Source organism: Emydura macquarii, unplaced genomic scaffold (genome assembly GCF_026122565.2).
Source record: "Emydura macquarii macquarii isolate MOO-44397 ecotype Brisbane River unplaced genomic scaffold, CSIRO-AGI_Emac_v2 contig_2473, whole genome shotgun sequence".
Classification (NCBI taxonomy): domain Eukaryota; kingdom Metazoa; phylum Chordata; order Testudines; family Chelidae; genus Emydura; species Emydura macquarii.
In genome coordinates this window covers 3680201-3702340 of record NW_027132610.1, presented here as the reverse complement: position 1 = coordinate 3702340, position 22140 = coordinate 3680201, and the positions used below count along the sequence as shown (strand labels likewise).

The 22140-nt window shown below is 44.3% G+C and overlaps 1 protein-coding gene across 3 annotated transcripts in view; it reads left to right on the top strand.

Moving 5' to 3' along the window:
• LOC137162931 (gap junction beta-6 protein) overlaps positions 1-9075 on the top strand; it is a 65906-nt gene extending 56831 nt beyond the window's left edge. For all 3 annotated transcript variants that reach the window (XM_067562842.1, XM_067562841.1, XM_067562843.1), the window contains one exon: positions 5597-9075. In XM_067562842.1, coding sequence (XP_067418943.1) covers positions 5597-6410 — 814 coding nt within the window. In that variant the 3' untranslated portion in view covers positions 6411-9075. The remainder of the gene's footprint in view (positions 1-5596) is intronic.
• Positions 9076-22140: the final 13065 nt, after the last annotated feature.

Sequence of the window (22140 nt, the reverse complement as noted above, 5' to 3'; positions counted from 1 at the left end):
CACCAAGACAGAGAATCCAGTATGGAATCCTGTCTCCCGACACTGCCCAATGCCAAATGCTTCTATTGAACATCTGATAATGCACTTAAGTTTGTGATGGCTGGTTTAACTGCAGGTGCTATCCTTATTCATCTTTAATATCTAAAAGCATGCTGATGAAGGCAACAAAGGGGCAGTTCAAGGTCCATCTGACAGCCGAGGAAACCTGAGCCTGACTAGACAATGGAGGCACCATAAATATCATCCATGTCCATACGCAAGTCTGGGGAAATGAGTAAATCAGGATCGTATTTGTAGGTGTGAGGAGAAGGGCAAGATCTTAGGTGCTGTACAAATTCAGAATAAGACAGTAAAACACCATTCCCGACTGGTTCTTCAGGTGCTACTGTAATACAAACAAATATTACAATGCTGCTTTTTTAATGTTACCAGTAAGTTATTTGCCTGGGTAATACCCTGTGGCAGTGAGTTCCACAAGTTAGGTATACATGAAAAGAATACAGTTTTGTTGTCTCTTTTATTAATACAAACCCAGCATGTCTACATATGCTGCAATCTCTAACAACTGGTTTGTTGAAGCTATATTGTTAACTTCTGTTTAAAGATCACCTGCTGTACTCCTCTTTTAATGGTGTCAGAAGGGCATCTGCTAAGGGGGTGGTGACTGTAGTCTAATCACTGGAAGCAGGAGTTAAGGAAAGGCCTTGAAAAGTAGAGGAGGAAAGGGGCAAAAGGATGATGATGGCAGGTCCAGCTTTCAGGAGAAGAGGAGAGATGAGTGTTTAAGTGGTGAAGGGGCAAAAGAGATTTGGTGACAGCAAAAGGAATAATGAGACTTGGGAGGTTGAAGGGGAGGGGAGAGAGGTGGTGGTGTTGTGGCAGGAAAGAAAAATAGGGTTAGGTGGAGAAACTGCAGTCAACCAAGTAAGGCTAAGTCTATACTATAAACTTACATTGGTATAACTATGTCACTTAGGTGTGAAAAATCCACACCCCTGAGCAATGCAGTTATACCAGCTTAACCCCTGGTGTATGTAGCTACTGCCTCTCACAGACGTGGATTAGCTACGCCAATGAGGGAAGCAGTTCTGTCGGTGTAGTAGCATCTTCACTGAAGAGCTACAATGGCGCAGCTGCACCGCTGAAGTGTTTTAAGTGTAGACCTGCCCTAAGAAACAGGGCATGTGGAGGGAATTAGAGGAGCTATGAGAAACAACTGGAAGAGCAGAGGTCCTCAAACTGTGGGGTGGTGCAGAGGAACATTTCAGGAGGGTGTGGCTGGGCCCAGGCCAGCCACCACAGGGGGAGCAGGGGGCAGAGTGAGCCTGGGTGGTGTTCCCTCCAAGTTCTGTCCCTGGCCTGGCTGCACACTTGGCCCCTGGCCCAGCCACGGCCCCCTGGTTGCAGCACCTGGCCCCCCCGCGGTCGCAGCAGCCATGACCCCGGCCCCGCTCTCTGCCTTGGCCCCTGGCCTCAACCGTGGCTCCACTTCCAGCCCCAACTGGGGTGGGGCACAAACAGGGGGAAGGTTGGCAGGTGGTAAAAAATTTGGGAGACCACTATGTTAGAGACAAGAGGAGAAGAGGGAAACCGACAGCAGGAGAAGAGATGCAGGAAAGCAAACAAAACTGGGAATGCAAAGAAACTGGTGGAATCCAGAAAGGACAAATTAACTGGTGTGTGTATAGCAGCAAACTTTTATGAGGCAGTTGTGGTTTTTTTCAATGCTATATATTTAGCTGTAGAGAAGCATCTCTAATCTGTATAACAAAAGCAATTACAACATTCCAATATCTAAAGCTCAATGAGAGCCTTGTCCAAAGGCTATTGTAATTGACGTGAGTCTTTCCATAGACTTTAAAGAACATTGGATCTGGCCCTCATCAAGGAAAGATTCACAATACATAGCTGAGTGCCTTACAGAGATTAAAAAAAAAAAAATTACTCAGTTGTAAATTCACTGTCAGAAGAGAAGTTGCAACATATGATCCCCAAGGTAAATCCTGACATTCAGTCTTGATTAAAAATCATGCAATATGATAAATAAGAGAACAGGTGACGTAAAACTAAATATTCAGAAATCTGATGAAATATCCTCTGAAGAATCTTTTATGGATTGAGGATCTTCAGTGTGCTGCCATGAGGTATTACCCAGGGAGCCTTTTTCTTTTATATGATCAGACTTATGAAAAATCTACTTTGCCCCTGTAAAATAACTTAGCAAGATAAAATAATGTGACTTGGGCTCCATTCTGTAAGGTGTTGAGCACTCCTGGGAATTTCACTCAGCATCTTGAGTCTTGAAGGAGCAACTCTTCACGTCTCAACACAGGGCTAGTTCAGTCTAGAAAGAACCTGATCTCTAGCCTGCAGATAATGGACAAGAAGTATTTTTAAAAACTTGCATCTGGGAAGTAATCCCACTAAATCCTCTAGATTTACTTGGAATGCCATATACTATGTCCATCTGTAAGGGGCAATTACCTTTAATTCCAATAATAAAAATTTGTATTTTCTTCAAAATTCAATTTCCTTGTTTCCCTGACTTACCTAAGTGGTTTTTTTTTTTTTTGGTTTTTTTTTTTTTTTACTTATTCTCTGTGCAGTAGCTTCCAACTCACAATGCAATTGTATTTAACCAGGAAAACAAAAGGGTTTTTGGTATTGCCTAGAAATTAGGGTACACAAAAGATTGCTGGTAGGAGACTGAGCCTTATTTTTTTGACCCATGTCATGTGACCTTGGATCAGATTTACAAAAGGTTATAGCCGTGTTACATGACAGGTCAGTATCCACCAATCCAATAGCTCTTGTTTTATTTTCCCATTTATTTACTTTATTTTTAAACCACACCTATAATATCAACCAGAAATGAACATAGCCAACCAATGAAATTCAGACTAGTGGAAATTGTTGAAGTGGAGCTCTAGGTTATTAGACTACTGGTATCTCATCGGCTTGCTGATCACATGGCTGCTTCTTGTTCACAGACATTCCTTCTGCAGTGGCCTGCTCAGTCAAAGGTTGATTTGCTATGGTGAACCTGTTTGCTGCTCCTGGTGCCTTTCCTTGTCAGTGATTAGATGGCATGGGTTACTTCTGTCAGTGCATGAGAATTGTTAGCAACATCCTGAACATCCTCATGAAATGAAGCTGTAGTCCTCTTTGGTTTCGTCAGTTGCTTTCTGACCATCATGGCTGGCTGTGACCTGTAACCTTGGCGCAGATGGTATTGCTATTATGTTGGCATATTGCCAGCTGCTTTTGGTTTGAAATCTAATGTTTTCTCCTATTTGCAATTGGAATAACTGTCATTCTTTTGATAGTATTTCTTCTATTCTGGTTTCCTAGTGGACCTGTACCTTTTAGAACCTAAATCAGGGTTAATGATCTTTGTTGGATGTTGGCACTAAGGTTTTGTCCTAGTGCCCGTGAATCTCTGAGCGAGTGATTCTAATAAGGTGTTGCTAGGTGTGATATTCTAGCAATGCTATGAATGTGGATTCATTTAAACCACCAGGGCTATTTTTGACAAGTTCTTTGCTATTTGTATTCACTCCAGCTGGTCAGAAATTGTTTGATAAAATCTATTTCTGATGGAAAATGCTGTTCCATCAAAACCGGAGTGTTTTGTGGAACCAGGTCTGATACAACAACAATTTTATCTGAGACCGATATTGCAGCCCAGTGGTTAGGGCACTGGCCTGGGAAATGGGAGAAGCAGGTTCCAGCAGAATTGAGCAGACACACTTGAATTTGGGTCTCCTATGTTCTAGCCCAGTGCCTTATACACAAGGCCGAGTGTCACTTGTATCAAAATGGAAAAAAAAACTTTAGAAACATTGACATTTTTCACAAACGAGGACTTTCACTTTCCAGTCAGCTCTACGACTGGACTTTGTACTGACCCTTCTACAATGTGTTTGGTGCTGTAAATGACACTAACAAAGAAAGAGCCTGACCTGGAGAGCTGACAGTCTAGAAAGTCCTTTTAAAAATAAATAAATAAATAAAATAAAACCAGCATCAGAGAAGTCTCCTGGTATAGAAATTTCAGAGCCAAGACAAAATGTGGAGTGAGAACTTCCAAAGGATGATGCCTGACACTGATAAGGGAGGGGCAGGGGTGGGGAACCCCAATAAGTTAGTTTTGTGAAAAGTTTTTTGTTTTGGTTCATTCTTTTTCTGCTTATTTTTTTCCTGGGATCTTCCTCTTTTTGAAGGTATTACACTAATAAAAATCTCTATAAAAACCAATAGCCCAGTATAGGCATTCTTCACCCATTTCCTTCAGGGCTATGGAGAAAATCTCAGGAGAAAACTGAGTGTACACCAAATTCAAAACTTTTTCTCCAGCTCAGTGCGAACTCTCATTTTGTGCTGGGTTTGGTGTTAGTCCCCCCCACTCAGCATTTACAAATGAAAATGTTGCTAGGGTTCTAACTGACAAAACAATATTTTTCAGATTCTAACACATTTTGTGCATCTTTTTATCCTGTAAGAAATAAAAGGCATGCGCAAAGCTGCCTGTCCTGATGCTGTCTCATAGCTAATGAGCTGCCGAAAATCCTGGATCACATCTAAGGCCCCATGGAATTCTCAAAATAGGCATAACTCTGCCTGTTACACCAACGGGGCCCAATTCCCATAGCATGCTCTAGGCACACCTACTACTACTACATCCCTAATGCTTAGGCTTGCCATAAGTGCAGGGGACTGGACTAGATGAGCTCTCGAGGTCCCTTCCAATCATAAGATTCTATGATTGGGCCCAACACAAAAGACAGCTAGGGTTGAACAGATTGGGAGTTTTTCAGGCTGAGTGGGCATTTGTGCACTCGAATACCCCACAATCAGTGGTTATGGCAGTCAGCAGGGATATGGGAAACACAAGTTTGAATCCCCACTTGGCCCATATGGAGTAGGGACCTGAACCCAAGTCACCCACATCCAAAGGCCAGAGAGTGACTCTGTAATCACATGGTTAGGGACCCACCTGGGGTGTGGGAGACTTTGGTTCAAGTCCCTGCTTTAAATAAGGCAGAGCAGGGATTTCAACCTGAATCTCCCACCCCAGATGAGTGACCCACCCAATTAAACCCAATAGTTTAGGGCAATCGCCCTCTTTTTTCCTGGAAGAAGAGGCTGACCTAGGTTAGTTGCCTAACTCCAGGAGAGGCTTTAGAATTGAGAATCCTGAGCAAAGATAGGTACCACCTTCTAGCCCATCAGTCAGGTGCCTAGAGGCCCATACCAATGAGAATTAGGCCTATAAATAATTTTGAAGCTCTGGCTGTAAGCTTTCCTCTGCTTTTCACTTCTGGTTTGCTTAGGCAGCTCCCCCACTCAGCTTGCTGGCTTATTGGAATCTCTCTCTAAGGCGCCTAACTAGTATGGTATTAACTAGTAATGCTTTATTGACAATCTTTGTGACATCTATTTGTAGTGACAGTGTAAGATGTATGCCAAGAAGTTGTGAAAAAGTTACTATAGCCCATAAATATGCTGCCGGTATAAAACTTGTGATACAAGACATATGACGTTGAATCCTAATCCAAGATTTAGGATCATTTGGTGTATTATTTTGTCTTTTTAGGTCAAAGGATTCAAACGAGACCATGGACTGGGGAACATTGCAGGCCATTTTAGGGGGTGTAAATAAACACTCCACCAGTATTGGAAAGATATGGCTTACTGTCATGTTCATTTTCCGTGTTATGATTCTGGTGGTGGCTGCGGAGGAAGTCTGGGGAGATGAACAAAATGATTTTGTCTGCAACACCCTGCAACCGGGATGCAAAAATGTTTGCTACGACCACTTCTTCCCCGTCTCTCACATTAGATTGTGGGCCCTTCAGCTCATCTTTGTCTCAACTCCTGCACTGCTGGTGGCGATGCATGTTGCATACAGAAGGCATGAGAAGAAAAGACAATTCAGAAAGGGAGGGCAAACCTGCGAATACAAAGACATTGAAGAGATAAAATCCCAAAGATTTCACATCCAGGGCCCTTTGTGGTGGACCTACACCAGCAGCATCTTCTTCAGAATAATCTTTGAAGCCCTCTTTATGTATGCGTTTTACTTCATGTACGATGGCTTCCGGATGCCGCGCCTCGTGAAGTGCAATGCGTGGCCGTGCCCCAACACAGTGGATTGTTTTGTTTCTCGACCCACTGAAAAGACAGTGTTCACGATTTTCATGATTGCTGTGTCCGGTATTTGCATTTTGTTAAATGTGGCTGAATTCTGCTATCTGCTGATAAAGGTTTTCCTTAGAAGGTCTCGCAAAGCAGCATCTCCAAGACATCACCCCAACCATGAGACTAAAGAGGAAAGTAAACAAAATGAAATGAATGAGCTAATATCTGATAGCTGTCAGAACACAGTCAGAGGATTTCCAAGCAGCTAAGGTGATGAAAATGTGAGGAGTCACTTGGTGTGAAGTGAATATTCCTCTTAAAAAGCTGCAAAAGAAATCAGCTACATTAAACCATTAAGTGGGGTGAGGTTTTAATATGTTATGTCAAGTGGGAATTAAATATTTAGTTTAAAAAAAAGTCAAAGCAGCATAAAAATGTGAGAACTACATAAAGATTCGAAAGGAAACTGTCTCCATAAGAATATCCTTAACAAGGCAACTATGACCAGCAGAAACTCACTAGTACCTCTGGGCTAGAGTCACAGAAGGGACTTGGGAGTTAGCATTGCAACACCTAGGCACCTTGCTCCCAGTGCAATTCCCAATGCACAGGGAGAGTTAGGCGACTAAGAAGGGGATTCTCTGAAGCCAGCATGCTAGTGGGGAGCTGCCTAAACTAGGCAGAAGTGAAATGCAGAGGAAAAGGGCAGGGCTTAGGTTCCAAATCCTCAACGGTGCATACGCACCTAAGTCCGCTTAGGATTCTTGGCCCTGAACCCTCTTCTGCGGTTAGGTGCCTAAGCCAGGTCAGCCCCTTTTCATAACAAGAGCAGGATAGACCCCATTCTAGCCAACTGCCCAGTGAGGTTAGAGCACTCGCCTGGGAAGTGGGAGACCATTTTTAAATCCCTGCTCTGCCTGGTCTCCCCTGAAATGTAGGAGACTCGTTCAGTGGGCTGTAGAATCACGGGCCTACTGACTTATTTATACAGTTTCAAGAGGAGAGACTGAGTCCACTACACTAAAGGCCTACACTAAGAAGTTTGATTGACCCAGCTACGCCGCTCAGGGGTGTGAAAAAATCCACATAGCTAGTGACATAGTTAAGATGACCTAACCCTGGTATAGATCACGATAGGTCAGTGGAAGGATTTTACCCTCTGTTGGGGAGGTGGATTAACTACTGTGATGGGAGAACCCCCTCCCGTTGGTGTAGTAAGCATCTACACTGAAGTGCTCCACAATGTGGACATTTGTTGTACTTTGAAGAGGAAAAGTGTTCTATTAAATGTAAGTGTTAATAATAATAATAATAATATAAATCCTGTTGGGAGAAGCTAACACCGTGTAGACTGAGAGACCCACCCCTGAATACCGTATATCCTGGTGACTAGGGCACTCTTACCAGGTGGGAGACCTGGGTTTCAGTCTCTGCTCCAAATTAGGCAGAACAGGGATTTAAGAAGAACTCTCCCACATCCCAGGTGAGTGCCCTAACTACTGGTCAATTGGGTATTTGGAAGGGTGCACGCTTGCCAGCCAGGCCCCAACATCTCTGTCTGATTCTTGTGCAGGTTAGGCATGCTCTGGGCATGCCTACCAAATTGGTCTCCTTTGGCAAGATGGGCAGGGGAACCCCTAGTTTGAGAATCTTGCTGTGGCTTAGGTATAAAGTAGGGCTCCAAGCAGCTCATTAGCTGTGGGGTGACATCAGATGGAAACCTAGGCACCTACAGGGTTAAGCAGTAGCTGAATGGTGCTTTTGTGATTGGTCATGAGCACCTAAAATATGGCACCTGAGTCCCTTTGTGAATCTAACCCTTTATGTGAATGTGAGTCCTGAAAACTATACATTCAACAGGAGTGAGAACAAACTTTTTCCAGGCTAGATATTCTAGTATTACAAGATGTTTTTACTTGTGAATGCATAATTAAAGTATTTTTGTAAGGTCTGAAATTCCATGTTTAGAGAGTGATAGTGTATGACTGAGTAGTGTGGGGTTTGTTATTTTTACCAGAAAAGCAGAGGTAACCGCTAATGCCATTTTAATAAAATATAAATGTATCAACTTTAAACATCTAGCTGATCTGTTGTAAATATCTGTTTAATATTTTACCTTGCATACTGCCAATGTTAGGAAATCAGAGATATTCTGGAAATAGCCTACTTTATTTTCTGTTCATTTCTCAATGCATTTCTTGTACTGTATATAATTATGGAACCTTTTTGGGTTTTTTTTTAATTGTAGACTGAAAATGACAAAATGTTATGAAACTAGGAGCCATCTGGTTGGAATTAGCATGAAGCAATGTCTCCACTAGTATAAGGAAAAGGGCTAGAATCTGTACAAGGTTTTCTGAATAAAAGACATGCTGTAATCTTGTGCAATGACGTGAAAGTTTATATGTGAGCATTGTAAAGATTTTGCCAATGACCTATAGCAGTTGATGAATCATGATTTTTACATGTAGAGTTATTTCACTTTCCCTGTTTTCAAATACTTCAGTTAACTTAAAAAAAAAAACCCTAAACCAACAAAAATCCTACTACCAAATTTTGTCTGCAGTTGGAAATGTCTTGTGTGAGTGCGCGTGTGCACGCAACAACAAACAAAAAATGCTTCATTAATAGGCACAAATTCTGGCCAGCAACGACCACACCTACAGCCCCAGGAGGGAGAAGAGGAGGAAATATTCCTAGGAGCTATTTCCTGGTTAGGGGCCATACAAGCAGAACCTATATGGCCCATACCCACTTCCATTCTAGCTTCACCACAGAATACCCCTTTGTGACAAGAGCTGTAAATAGCTGGCAGAATGGCTTCTTCCTGGGTTGGGGAGCAGGGTCAGGATTATAGCAGCATGTTTCTAGCCTGTTAACCTGGTATGCATGTACCATGTGGTGGAGCACTTTGCTGGAGTTTAGCTATAATGGTGAGAGCAGTACAGTGCTCAGAATAACAGGGCAAGTATTAGCAATGCTGAGGTCAGTGCTTTTCTGTCTCCACCCAAAGGGTGTGAATCTCCTCCTTTCAGTATAAACATGTAAACCCACTGACCTCAATAGTTACTACTCTCTTACACTAGTGTAAATGACCGCATAGTTGGGCCCATGGGTTTATTATGGTGATCCTCCTTAAACTGACTAGAGTGGGTCACTACAGAAAGCAGTTTAAAGTGTGTTTTGAGGTTGGTGGGTTTTTTCTTTTCTTTAAATCACTAGGAACAGAGGGTGCTGCTAATGAATGATACTGAGCTTAGATCCCTAACTCACAATCTCTGTTCTACTGGGGGAATCAATGGATTGGTGTTTTGATATGGCAGGACTCTTTGGTGGAAGAAAGCGGCTGTTCATTTCTAAGATTCTCTGTGGGCAACTGGGATAAAAGCAACACTGTAAATTACAGAGGCTTGAATTGCTCCCTCTACCCACTGAAAATACCTACCTAATGAGGATCTGCTTGTGAATGCCTATTAAATGGAGAAATATTTCTCCTATGGATGACACAACATGGCCCTAGATCACTGAGAGAGTTCAGACAGCACCACATACAACAAGCTTGCATGGGGATGCTTTTGCAGCAGAGTCATATTCTTCAGTGAGATACTCTCTGTGGTCTTTCATCTACGAGTCACATGTTGTTGGTAAGTAAGGTCAGCTAGATGCTATCAGAAATAATCGTTAACCATCTTCAGTAATCTGCTTGAAATAATCTTAAATAAACCTTTCCAGAAAGAGTCAAAGTACCTTCCTCCCACTAGGCTTACCTTAAATAGGGCATTCAATAAGTTCATGATTTAGATAAAAGTGTAAACTAGTTAAATTAGATGTGGCAATAACTCTGCATGTGGTTTTTTCACTCTCCACTCATAACATAAATTGCAGTATTCTTCTTGCTTTCCAGCAGAAAGTGGGTAGGCCAGAAGCTAATGTACTTATACCCCGCTCCCGTCTAGTCTTTATTCAGTCTTATAAATGAAGATGCATATTCTCTGCTGAGTTACAAGGGGGCAAATTCACTGACTTTAACAGAGTTGATCAGCTGTCAGTGAGAGGAGAATTTGGCTCTGAAGTTGTGAATGATGTAATATTGAACTGCACACCATAGGCCTTTAAATAACGAAATTCCCTGACTTTCTGTTAATTGCACAGACACATCCTTCAATTATCCAGTCTCTCAGTTATCTAAAATTACCTTCCATCATATTAAGCTTCACTCAGACCTTCACTGAAATGCCATCAGAAACCTGTTTGATTTCCCGCCAGCATGCTTGTTCAGCAGACAGCCTGGTGGGGGAGATAACAGCCTAGAAGCTCTGGCTCCCAAATCTATCTGAGGTACTCATATGGCCTTTGGCACTACAGTATCTGAGCCCCTCAAAATCTTGAATGGATTCATCCTCACAACACTCTTGTGACATAGAGATGTACTATTACTAGCCCCATGTTACAGGTGGGAACTGAGGCAAAGTGCTATATCAGGATCACAGGCAGTCTGTAGCAGAGCAGTGAATTGAACCCAGTTCTCCCAAGTCCTAGGGCAATACCCTGGCCATGGGATCCACCTTCTTCTGCAGCTTGGCTGGTAGGCTAATGGGGAACTGGGGAGTGCTCACTGCCAAGCTCCCTGCCTTGCATCTCCTGGGCTGCCAGGGCCCACAACCTCAGGGCAGCCAGCCCAGCAGACTGGCTGAGTCAGGGTCTGTCTTCCTTCAGAACGTTCTTCCGTGACCTCCTAAGTGTGTGTGTGTGTGTGTGGCAGGGGGAGTGAGAAGCAATGCCAGGGCTCCCTGCATCCAGGTCACTTTCCCCACCTGGACTGTGCTGTGAGGCGAGCAACAGGAGCTGCTGTTCTCTGCCCTCCCTTTACACAGCCCGGGTGGGGAAAGTGACCTGGATGCAGGGAGCCTTGGCGTTGTTCCTCACTCCCCCCTTCACTCCTTCTGGGGTGCTTGGAGGAGCAGCTTTCAAGGTGGGAGCCAGCAGCAATACCAGCCGCTCCATGCATGCAGGTCTGTTTCCCCAGGTGGGTGCAGGGGTTGGAGGCCAGGGGCGAAAGGGGAGTGGGAAGCCCAGGGGGGGCAGGGGCAGGTGCGCACAGGGACGAGGGGGGTTGCACTCAGAGGCTTGCTGTGTGAAAGGGGTCACCAATACAGAAAGTTTGAGAACCACTGTGTTGTACGCCTAAGGTAAATCCTCTAGCTCTTGCCTCGCTAACAGTTGAAGACAAATGCCAGAAAAAAAAATCAAACAGCATTAGCTGGAGATGGGACAGAACAACATTCAGGTAATTTCTCTTGATACCTATGGAAGTATGTGTCAAAGGGAAACGTGTGTAAGATCCCACTCCAACTGAACATTTTAGATGTCTGGCAACCCAGTCTGAAAATCTGGCCCAGTAGGTTTATTCCTGCCCCTAGTGGCACATATGACTGCTGGAGTAATGCTTATATGGCAAAACAGCGAGAATCCTGTGGCACCTTAAAGACTAAGAAACTTCTGCCCATGAAAGCTTATGAGCAAATACATTTGTTAGTCTTTAAGGTGCCACAGGTCTCTCGCTGTTTTGCTAAAAACAGACTAACACGGCTACCCCTCTGGAACTCATCTTATATGGCATTTATTCCTCTCTTTTGTGCGTGCCATGATCTTGATTTCAGACACAGATGGAATGACTGAATTTGAAACGGGCATATTCAGGTAAAAAACATTCACTTGGCCATACCATGCCCTCGTTTCCCTCCAGACACAGATGTGGTGGGCTGCCATAGCTTAGGTCATCAGTCCCCATAACTTTAGAAGCTGAGAGCTTCTTGGAAGCCCCAGACTATGATGATCTCAGTCTAGTTTCCAGCAGATGAGCAGCCCCATCACAAACACTGTCGATGCTGGTGGATGTCCTAGCAGTGAACCCAAGGAAGGAATTGGCATGGAAATTCAACTACCCTTTCACCCCATGGAAATGATTCCTCCAGGCCAGGCATAAGGCAGATTGATGGGTCTCTCTCTCTGGGGAAAACCTGGGCTGCTGCTGCCCATTCACAACATCTCCTGTTGATAATAAAGAGCTGCATCGCCAGGGCTTTCAACCAAGCATTAAATTCACACTAAACTACGCAGGGTGCCAGGAACACACACGATTCATTCCAGCAGCCATGGATTGTAGGGCCTCATCATTCATGCCCTCTTTTGTCCAGCCAGGCCCACCCCACAGTCAAGGGCAAAGAGGGCCTGAGCAGCACTCTACACAAGGACTGCCCCATAGGGTTTTTTTTCGCTCCCCACCACCCCTTTGTATCTGTACACTGGAGCACATGGACCCCCAGGATGCTGGAGAAGCTGGCCCATTGGATCTGTTCCACGCAGCACATGGCCATTTCTTGTACTCTGAAGCTGAAAAGTGTTCTTATGTGTTAATACTAATAATCATCATAATCATCATCCCGCTGGGAGAAGTTAACACCTTGCAGCTGAAAAAGTCCAGCACTTACTGCATGGCTGACAGGGGGCGTCCTTCCTTCTAGCAATGCTTCCAGGAAATCCCTCCCCGCTGCACATGCTAACATGGTTCTGGTGCATTATTAACGTAAGATACTTTCCATGGTTTCAAGCAGCAGCTCCATGCCCATGTGCTGACCCATCATATGTCCAGGGGTGACCAGCTCCTCCTCTGAGGGCATCTCCCTTCCCCAACCTATGTGGGCCTGTGGAAGAACCATAATCCAGGGTGTCACCAGCTAGGGAGGGAGGAGGAAATCACAGAGAAACGCACAAGCAGAAACCTCAGCAAGGGCTGTTGGATACTGATCAAGGTGTCAGGAAGTTTGCCACTATTTTCACTCTGGGCAGTCTTTCCCCTGAATTGTTTGGCTATGCCCTCCAAACCCCCTCCTCCCCGCCATCCCCTCCCATCTCAGTCTCACTCCACCAGCCCTGCATGCTCCCCCCCCTCATCTCCCTCCCTCCCTTCTTTGTGTTTTTTTTTTTTTTCCCATTTAGCTCATTCCCAAGAAGCAAAGCCATTTACAAAGCATTAAATAAAAATTATGGCATTAGCACGATGGTTTCAGACCATCACATCACTTATGTGCAAGACCCTTTCCCAGGGCCCAAGCATAATTTTTTCAGGCCCAGTACAAACTTGTAACACGGGCTCCCTCCCACACACACATACCACAATCCCTCATCCCATACATACAGTCTTATGAGCCATGAAAAACTTTTTCCTCATAGTAATGGGGGTTGCAGCCTGGGCTGGGCCCCCCCCCAGGGCCTCTGGGCCCCAGTAAAGTGTACCCTTGTTTCCTCCCATGTGGGGGCCCTGCCCTTCCCCTCCACCCTGTGTCTGCCCAATCTAGTTAGCGTGTAACCTCTTCCAGGCCGGGCCCGGCCACTGCTCAGTGTTTGTACCATACTAGTACAGGGGGTGTGGCAGTGGACAAGCTGTGTTGATCCCTACCATGCTAAACATGAGTAATAATAAATCATCTGCTGCGGCACTAAACTACTGCCCCAGATTGCCTCAGACAGGTTTCTTGATCAGTTTTCTGTTTCTAAATGATGCTGGCATCTGTTTTACTCCCTTTATAAAACAACCAGCAGAGACGCCCAACTTCACTTTCTGTCACTCTACTTCTGAGCCGACTCAGGTGTGCTTGACAGACTAAACCTGTGTCAAGTCTCTGTGCTGCCCTCTGCTGTAACCGGGGGGTCTCTGCAAGTCAGGTTATGTTAAAGACATCATCTGATTTTTTATAGCTGACAATAGAGGCCCATTACTTTGCACCCACATGTTATAATTGCTGTTCTCTTTAAATGCCAGCAGTTGGACCGAGTTAGCTGATTCACGGCAAAAGTAACAGTTGATGACTCGGATCACTAAAGGTTACCTTGACTCTCATCTTTGTCACCTGATGCCTGCTGGAGGTTCCTTACTGGCTGTGGGATCCATGGACGTATCCTCTCACTAGTTGGTTGTCTTCACTGACGAGTTATCAGATTATAACTCAAGTGTTCCAGCAACTTGACACCCTCCATACACAACTCCCGTCTCTCAGGTGGTGACGGTCGTAACATGAGTTGGCCAGCCTGACCAGGAGGGTATATAGAGCACCCTTGAAAGCACTCAGCTGGTAACACCATCGCTCTGGCGTGTGCATACAGGCTAGTGCTGCAACAGAACCAGCAAGGGCTGCTAGTCTGCCAATGCCTTTCCACAATTCTGCTAGGGCCCCCTCACCCAATGGTGTTTTTCTTGCCATCTATCTATTCCCAGCTTCTGAACCAGAACCCACCACTGCATATGGGCCTGTCCTTCAGTCATTCCCTATGTTTGCAAGCCGTTTCCAGTACTAGCAATTTAAACTGCATGCATCCAGCGTTGTTCAGAGCGCCATAGTTGTGTGTAGACAGGGTTGCGTAAATGGGACAAGCTATAACATGTGGTAACTCACAGGTAACTACAGGTCCACGGATATCCTCTGAATGGGAGAATGACAGTCTGTGGCTGCAGATTATCCCATCTTGGATTTAGCTTCTGCCTCCAAGCATTTCTCTCATGACATGTTGAGCTTAGAAAACTTCTCCAAGGCACAAAGCTGGTGGCTTTCCCTGAAAACACCTTTTTTGATGCACTGATATAAACTGATCACTTGGGTAGAAATGACAGTAACACATGGCTGTGTTCTACTACTGCAATGGAGACTGGAGCTGTGGGAATGCACACTTTTTATGTAACATTAGTTCCTTAAGGGACTGGCTGGTAGTGGACTCATAATGGCCCGAAATATATTATGTTTTCAGCGTGTTTAAAGTCAGAAGGCTCCATTAGCTCTTCTAACATGACCTCCTGTATATCACAGGCCATTAACTTTCACCCGGTTACTCTGCTGTTTAAACCAGTGTTTTGGAGGAAGGAAACAACCAATTGTTTCAAAAGTGCTGATGACAGCTCAGCCAATGCCAGAAGCAGAGACCATCACCAGTCCAGAAACTATGGAGGCATCTTGGACCACTGACACCGCGTGTAGGGCCTCTGGTGTAGGAGCCTGTCACACATTCAAGGCAATGCTTATCAAATCTCCACAGGCAGCGCTACATTTTCAAAGCTGGGTGTTTAAAGTTAGGCACCTGAATAAAAGTGGCCTGATTTCTGAATTCTACTAAAGCCAAATTTTGGCTCTAGTGCTGTTTCCAACAAGAAATCAGTGACTTTTTGAATAGCAGTTCTCCTGCTCCTGACCTACCATTTGTTGTACTTTACAGTTCCTGCCAGCAGTGGAGTAACGCTGCTCTTTTCAAGTTGCCCACACTGAACAAGTGCAGCTCAGAGTGGGTTTCTTCAAATATAAAATCTTTGCTAGCATGAACTTTGTAGAAAACACAGGTGCGTAGAGGGCAGCTGTGTCAGGAGGGGAAAGGGTGGGGCAGCTGCAGAGGGTTGACTCAGAGATCCTGAGTCCTACTAAGGGCACCAGTCAGCTTTCTGCGCTGTATGTGCCAAGTCAGGCGCATAGACAGGCTTGGCACTCCCTTCATCTGCCATCCTGGCACCCTGTACTGCAGGGCCTGTATTTCAGGCCTGTTATAGGCCCAGAATTTCCGCTTCTACCTCCTACAATAGCTGTAGGAGATTATCAGTATTTTACAATAATAAAATTTTGCAGCTGCATTAAAATTTTAGGACCTGATCCAAAGCCCACTGAAATCACTAGGGAGACTCCCATTGAGTTTGACTTCAGTAGGTTTGGACCTTCAGGCCCTTAGAAAGGTGTGTCAGCACCTGACACCATATAACTACTGAGCATGTACCGTGTGGTATTTTGCATCATCAAAGCCCTTTACACACATTATCTAGTGACACTTCACAACATTCTTGTGAGTTAGGTAAATAATTAGCGCCTTTAATCAGGGATCCTCCCTGTACAGAAATTAATGCTATCTGGGTGCAGTACTAACTGACACACCTTTGACATTTAGTCCCTCTTTTAAACTCATTTTAGGCATTTCCAGCCATTTTTGTTGGATCAACTGAGCAAAATAGCCACTGACTGCTATAGAAAATGCTCCAGGATTGTTGCTTGATGACTCAAAGTGAAAGGAGAAGGACTTGATATGCTTTGGATTGGAGCCCTTAGAAACAAACATGGGGCCCAAGTCTCTACTGCCTTGCACATTGTTTAGTCATCCAAGCCTGTGAAAAGTGGATATTAAATGCTTTCAAATCAGACTAGTAGTATTTTACATTAAGGCCTAGTCTACACTTACCTGGAAATTTGGCGGCAGTTGACAGGAGTTATGCCAGCTACTTCCATTGACTTCGTAACTTCCCTTTAGCAAGCTGTCTACACTGCGCTGCGCCAATGGGAAATGTGTTCCCGTCGATGCAGTGCTATGCCTTTTGAGGAGGTGGTTTAATTGAATCGACTTCCAGATCGATTGAGTGGGTCTTCACTTCCGCTCAATCAATCCGGATAGAGCGATCTGACAGTGGCGAATTTGCTGCCATCAGTGTGTACATACCCTCAGTTTGCAAAGGGTTAAATGCATACACAGGGTGCAAAAATGCATACACAGTGGCGACTCAGGTTCATGTACTTTGTTCAGACCTAGGGGAGCAGGGCTGATTTCACAGATCACAGAAATGCTGAACTGGAAGAGACTTTGGTAGTCTAACCCAATGCACTGAAGCAGGATTAAGTATTATCTAGTTTTATCAGCTAATGTTTAGCTTGACATGTTACAACATTGCTTCGCTAGTACAAAATACACAGAGGTCCTAGCTAATCTAATCTCTGTTCTATCCCTTTTCGCTGTCCTCCCCTCTATGTTGCCTTTTCAAATTGTAAACTCATCAGGGCAGCGGGCCTGTTTTAGGACAAGGACACCACAAAATTAACTTGACCTATGTTACGGCGACGTACCGGCAGGGCAATAATTGCATGCTTTTGCATGTCCACACTACACTCCTTGTGTCAGTGGCGCGCGTCCTCCCCAAGAGCACTTGCTCCAATTTACCTGTCAGTGTGGGATGGCTGCTGAAAGTCAGCAACAGTCGATGTCAGCAATGCACTCTCTACACTGACACTGCGTCAACCTAACTAAATTGACTTCAGTGCTATGTCTCACAAGGCAGAGTTATTAAGCTGGTGTAGTGGGTGAGTTACGTTGGTGGGAGCGACATTTCAGTGTAGACACTTACAGAGTTAGGTCGACTTAAACTGCCTTACCTCGACCTAATGCTGTAGTGTAGCTAAAGCCTTATTCTATGTCTGGGCAGAACCGAATGAACTGTTGGGGAATTCCTAATAAAAAGAACATATGAATGGCCATACAGGATCAGACCAATGGTCCATCTAGTCCAGTATCCTGTCTTTCAGCAGTAGTCAATGCCAAGTGCGTCAGAGGGAATGAACAGACAATCATCAAGTGATCCACCCCATTGTCCACGCCCATCTTCTGGCAATCAGAGGCTCAGTGCATGGGGTTGCATCCTTGCCCATCCTGGCTAATTGCGTACATGAATGCATCTAATTCTTTTTTGAACCTTGTTATAGTTTTGGCCTTCATAGCCTCCCCTGGCAACAAGTTCCACAGACTGACTGTGAAGCAGTACTTCCTTTTGTTTGTTTTAAACCTGCTGCCTATTAATTTCATTTGGTGACTCCTGGGTCTCGTTTTATGTGATGGGGTAAATAATACTTCCTGATTCACTTTCACCACACCATTCATGATTTTCTATCATGTCCCCTCTTGATGGTCTCTTTTCCAAACTGAAAAGTTCTAGTCTTTTTTAATCTCTCCTCCTTTTTAATCTCTCTCTGTTCCATATCCGGAATCATTTTTGTTTCCCTTCTCTGCACCTTTTCCAATTCTAATATATCTTTTTTGAGATGAGGTAAACAGAACTGCACACAGTGTGCAAGGTGTGGGCATACTATGGATTTAGATAGTGGCATTATGCTATTTTCTGTTTTATTATCTATCCCTTTCCTAATGGGTCCTAACGTTCTGTTAGCTTTTTTGACTGCCATTGCACATTGAGTGGATGTTTTCAGTGAATTATCCCCAATGACTCCAGGATCTTTTTCTTGAATGGTAACAGCTAATTTAGATCCCATCATTTTGTTTGTATAGTTGAGATAATGTTTTCCAATGTGCATTACTTTGCATTTATCAACCTTGAATTTCATCTGCCATTTTGTTGCCCAGTCACCCAGTTTTGTGAGATCCCTTTGTAACCCTTCACAATCTGCTTTGGACTTAACTAAAATTTGAGTAATTTTGTATCATCTGCGAATTTTTCCACCTCACTGTTTAGCCTTTTTTCCAGATCATTTATGAATACGTTCAACAGTACTGGTCCCAGTACAGACCCCTGGGGGACACCACTATTTACCTCTCTCCATTCTGAAAATGACCATTTATTCCTAACCTTTGTTTCCTATCTTTTAACGAGTTACTATCCAGGAGAGAATCTTCCTACTTACACCATGACAGTTTATTTTGCTTAAGAGCCTTTGATGAGTGAGCTTGTCAAAGGCTTTCTGAAAGTCCAAGTACAGTAACTTGGATCACCCTTGGCCATATGTTTGGAGAATTCTAACAGATTGGTGAGGCATGTTTTTCCTTTACAAAAGCCATTTTGACTCTTCCCCAACAAATTGTGTTCATCTATGTGTCTGATAATGCTGTTATTTACGATAGTTTCAACCAATTTGCCTGGTACTGAAGTTAGGTTTACCAGCCTGTAATTAGCAGGATTGCCTCTGGAGCCTTTTATAAAAATTGGTGTCACATTAGCTATCCTCCAGTCATCTGGTACAGAAGCTATTTTAAATGATAGGTTACATACCACACTTAGTAGTTCTGCAATTTTATATTTGCATTCCTTCAGAACTCTTGGGTGAATACCATCTGGTCCTGTCGACTTATTATTGTTTAATTTATCAATTTACTCCTAAACCTCCTCTACTGACACCAGAGTCTGGGACAGTTCCTCAGATTTGTCACCTAAAAAGAATGGCTCAGGTGTGGGAATCTCCCTCACATCCCCTGCAATGAAAACCAACGCAAAGAATTAATTTAGCTTCTCTGCAATGGCCTTGTCTTCCTTGAGTGCTCCTTTAGCACCTTGATCATCCAGTGGCCCCATTGATTGGTTCGTCCGGCTTCTGAAGTACTTTACTTTTTTTTTTTTGCTGTTTGTTTTTGAATCTTTGGCTAGTTGTTCTTCAAATTCTTTTTTGGCCTGCCTAATTAGATTTGTACATTTGACTTGCCAGACTTTATGCTCCTTTCTATTTTCCTCAATAGGATTTAACTTCTAATTTTTAAAATAACGACTTCTAATACAATTAAAGATGACCAATAAAAGAAAAGCACTGGGCTTGTGCCCTTTAATGCATCTTCATGAATTATAAAGAAGGCCTGAAAGAAAAGCAACAAACCAACTTTTCCATCTCGATTAAGTTCCCATTGTGCCACTGAAGTTCTCAGATTCAAAAGCCAGATGGAAGATTAATTCCTCTAGTTTGACCTTCTGTAAATCATAGGCCAAAGAATTTCACCTAATTACCCCCGTCCTGACTAAGCCCAGTAACTTGTGTCTGGGTGTATCTACAATGGGTGTGTTCCTTGTTTGCTTGTTGACCACACTCACCACTGAGAGGCCACATTGCAGAGTCACACACACACACACACACACACACACACACACCATACCACTGTATACCGCACAGTGTGACTGCACATATTTCACACTAAGATGTCCCAGGACATATCCCACTGACCATATTCCTGCACCACCTGGAGCTGCTCTAGGAATCGGTTGATGGTGTATTGTGGGAGAACTTGTCTGGCTTCCCCAGTCCCCATGGAGAAGTAATTGCCTGTGACTTGTCAGCAGGTGGTGGCCATTAGAAATATTCCTAAAATACTAGCAGGCTTTCCTAGATTGTGGTTTCCCCAACTGGCTGGGGGGGCCACTGTAGTCTATAAGTATACATATTTGCTAGGCAAGGTAAAGGTGTCAGTTAAGGCAGTAACGTTAGGCAATGAGCCTACAAGCCTCAAGGCCTGTAAGACAATAGCTTAGTTAAACAAGGCATAAGGGCCAAAAAGCCTGAGCAGCAGCAGCAGCTGGCCAGTAGTAACCCTAGAATCTAGATCAGAAGCTATCACAAGACAGAATTCTGTAATACACAGGTATGACTAAACTGCTGACAGGTCACAACAAGATGCTAGTTTATACCAGCTTGAGACATTATAAAGTTAGGAACATCAGCAGCTGTCTGACCACAAGAATGCCATGGTAACTAGTGGACATATAGGCTAATGAACTTGAAGTAATAGGCCTAGTAACCTATGGGAGAAGGGCACCGCAACATTAGTAGGGTGAGGACATATAGGTAAGGAAAAGGATATGAAAACCCGACTGTATATGCATTAGGCATAGTGGTGTCAGTATAACACATTATAAAAACTTGTATCCCGGCCTGTGAGCCTTGGGAGGTGCCAGGCTGACAGTCACTGCTGATGGTAACAAGGAAGAGGAAGAAGAGAGGGAAGATAATGACTAACACTTCAGGTTATTGTGCAAGGAATGGCGTGAGTATATGGCTGCTCAGACACTTATTCTGTGTTATCTCTAGTTACCTTGCTGGGTTGAGTGTTTGTGATTTTGTTAATAGTGTTAATACAAATAGTGCAAAGTCAGAAACTTTCCCTAAGTGTGAGTGTTGCAACTGTGCATGTCAGGGTTCCCAACGGAATAGTAAGTCTAATCACGCCAGGCCTGATCCCGTGACAAGAACCTACCAAACCTCAGAGTGCTAATTGGGAATTCTTAAGTGAGCAATATAATTAATGCACACTCAATAGACCCATGTACCCATAGTTTGCCTGCTAGAAGGAGCAAGAGATTATGTAAACTACAAAGGGTTCCACTCCCTAGTTCTGCAGGCCTGGGTTGACCACAGAGGCAACTTCATGAATGCCATTGTGGGAAGTACTAGAACGGTGCATGTTGCCAGGGGACTGAGACAGTCTAACCTTTACTTCTTGGGACAAGCTGGGGGGCCTTATTACCTCTTAATGACATTGTTATAAATTGGGTTTCAGTGCCCATTATTTTTAGTAAGGGCTGTGTGCTACCCACTCCTGCCGTGGCTTGTGAAATCCTACCTTGACATCAGAGGGTCTGGCAGAAGAAAGTGCAATGACACACTGAGCAGTTGCAGGATGGTGGTAGGTAGAGTGAGCACTGGGCAGGCTGATGGCACAATGGCACTGCCAACAAAACCATTTGGATGTTAGTGTGGCCAGTGCTGTCCATATGATTGTGGCCTGCTGCATATCTGCAAGACTAAAGGCAATTATTTTCGCATGGAGGGGTCTCAAGACTGCTGGTTTGCAGGCCGGGTACAGGCAACCAGAAAGTGCCCCATCATCACTGAGATCCAGTCCAGACAGGCAGGGGAAATACGGGCTGCCTTACATGCCCCGATCCTTGCAATGCAGGGTGTGGTGAATGAGGTGTGATGCTACACTGAGGGCTTGTAATGGTTTGAACCAGCTTCATAAATTTTCCCTGTATTACTACATTTTTCCTCTGTTACTTAGGGTCTGTCTACACTGACGGTGGCAAAGTCGCCGCCGTCAGATCGACCTGTCTGGATCGACTGAGCGATCAGTGAAGACCCGCTCAGTCGATCCAGAAGTCGATGCAGTAAAACCACCCCCTCAAGTGGTATAGCGCTGCGTCGATGGGAACGTGGTTCCCGTTGGCGCAGTGCAGTGATGACGGCACGCAGAAGGGAAGCACAGCAGTGGACAGGAGTTATGCAAGCTACTCTGCATAGCTTGCGTAACTCCTGTCAACTGCCGCTGAATCGCCCAGTAAATGTAGACCAGGGTTAATTTTTTACTAAATTTTAATGTGCATATAGGTATATAGTTACCTGTGCAGTGTATAGGGCTATGTATGCTACACACTATCCA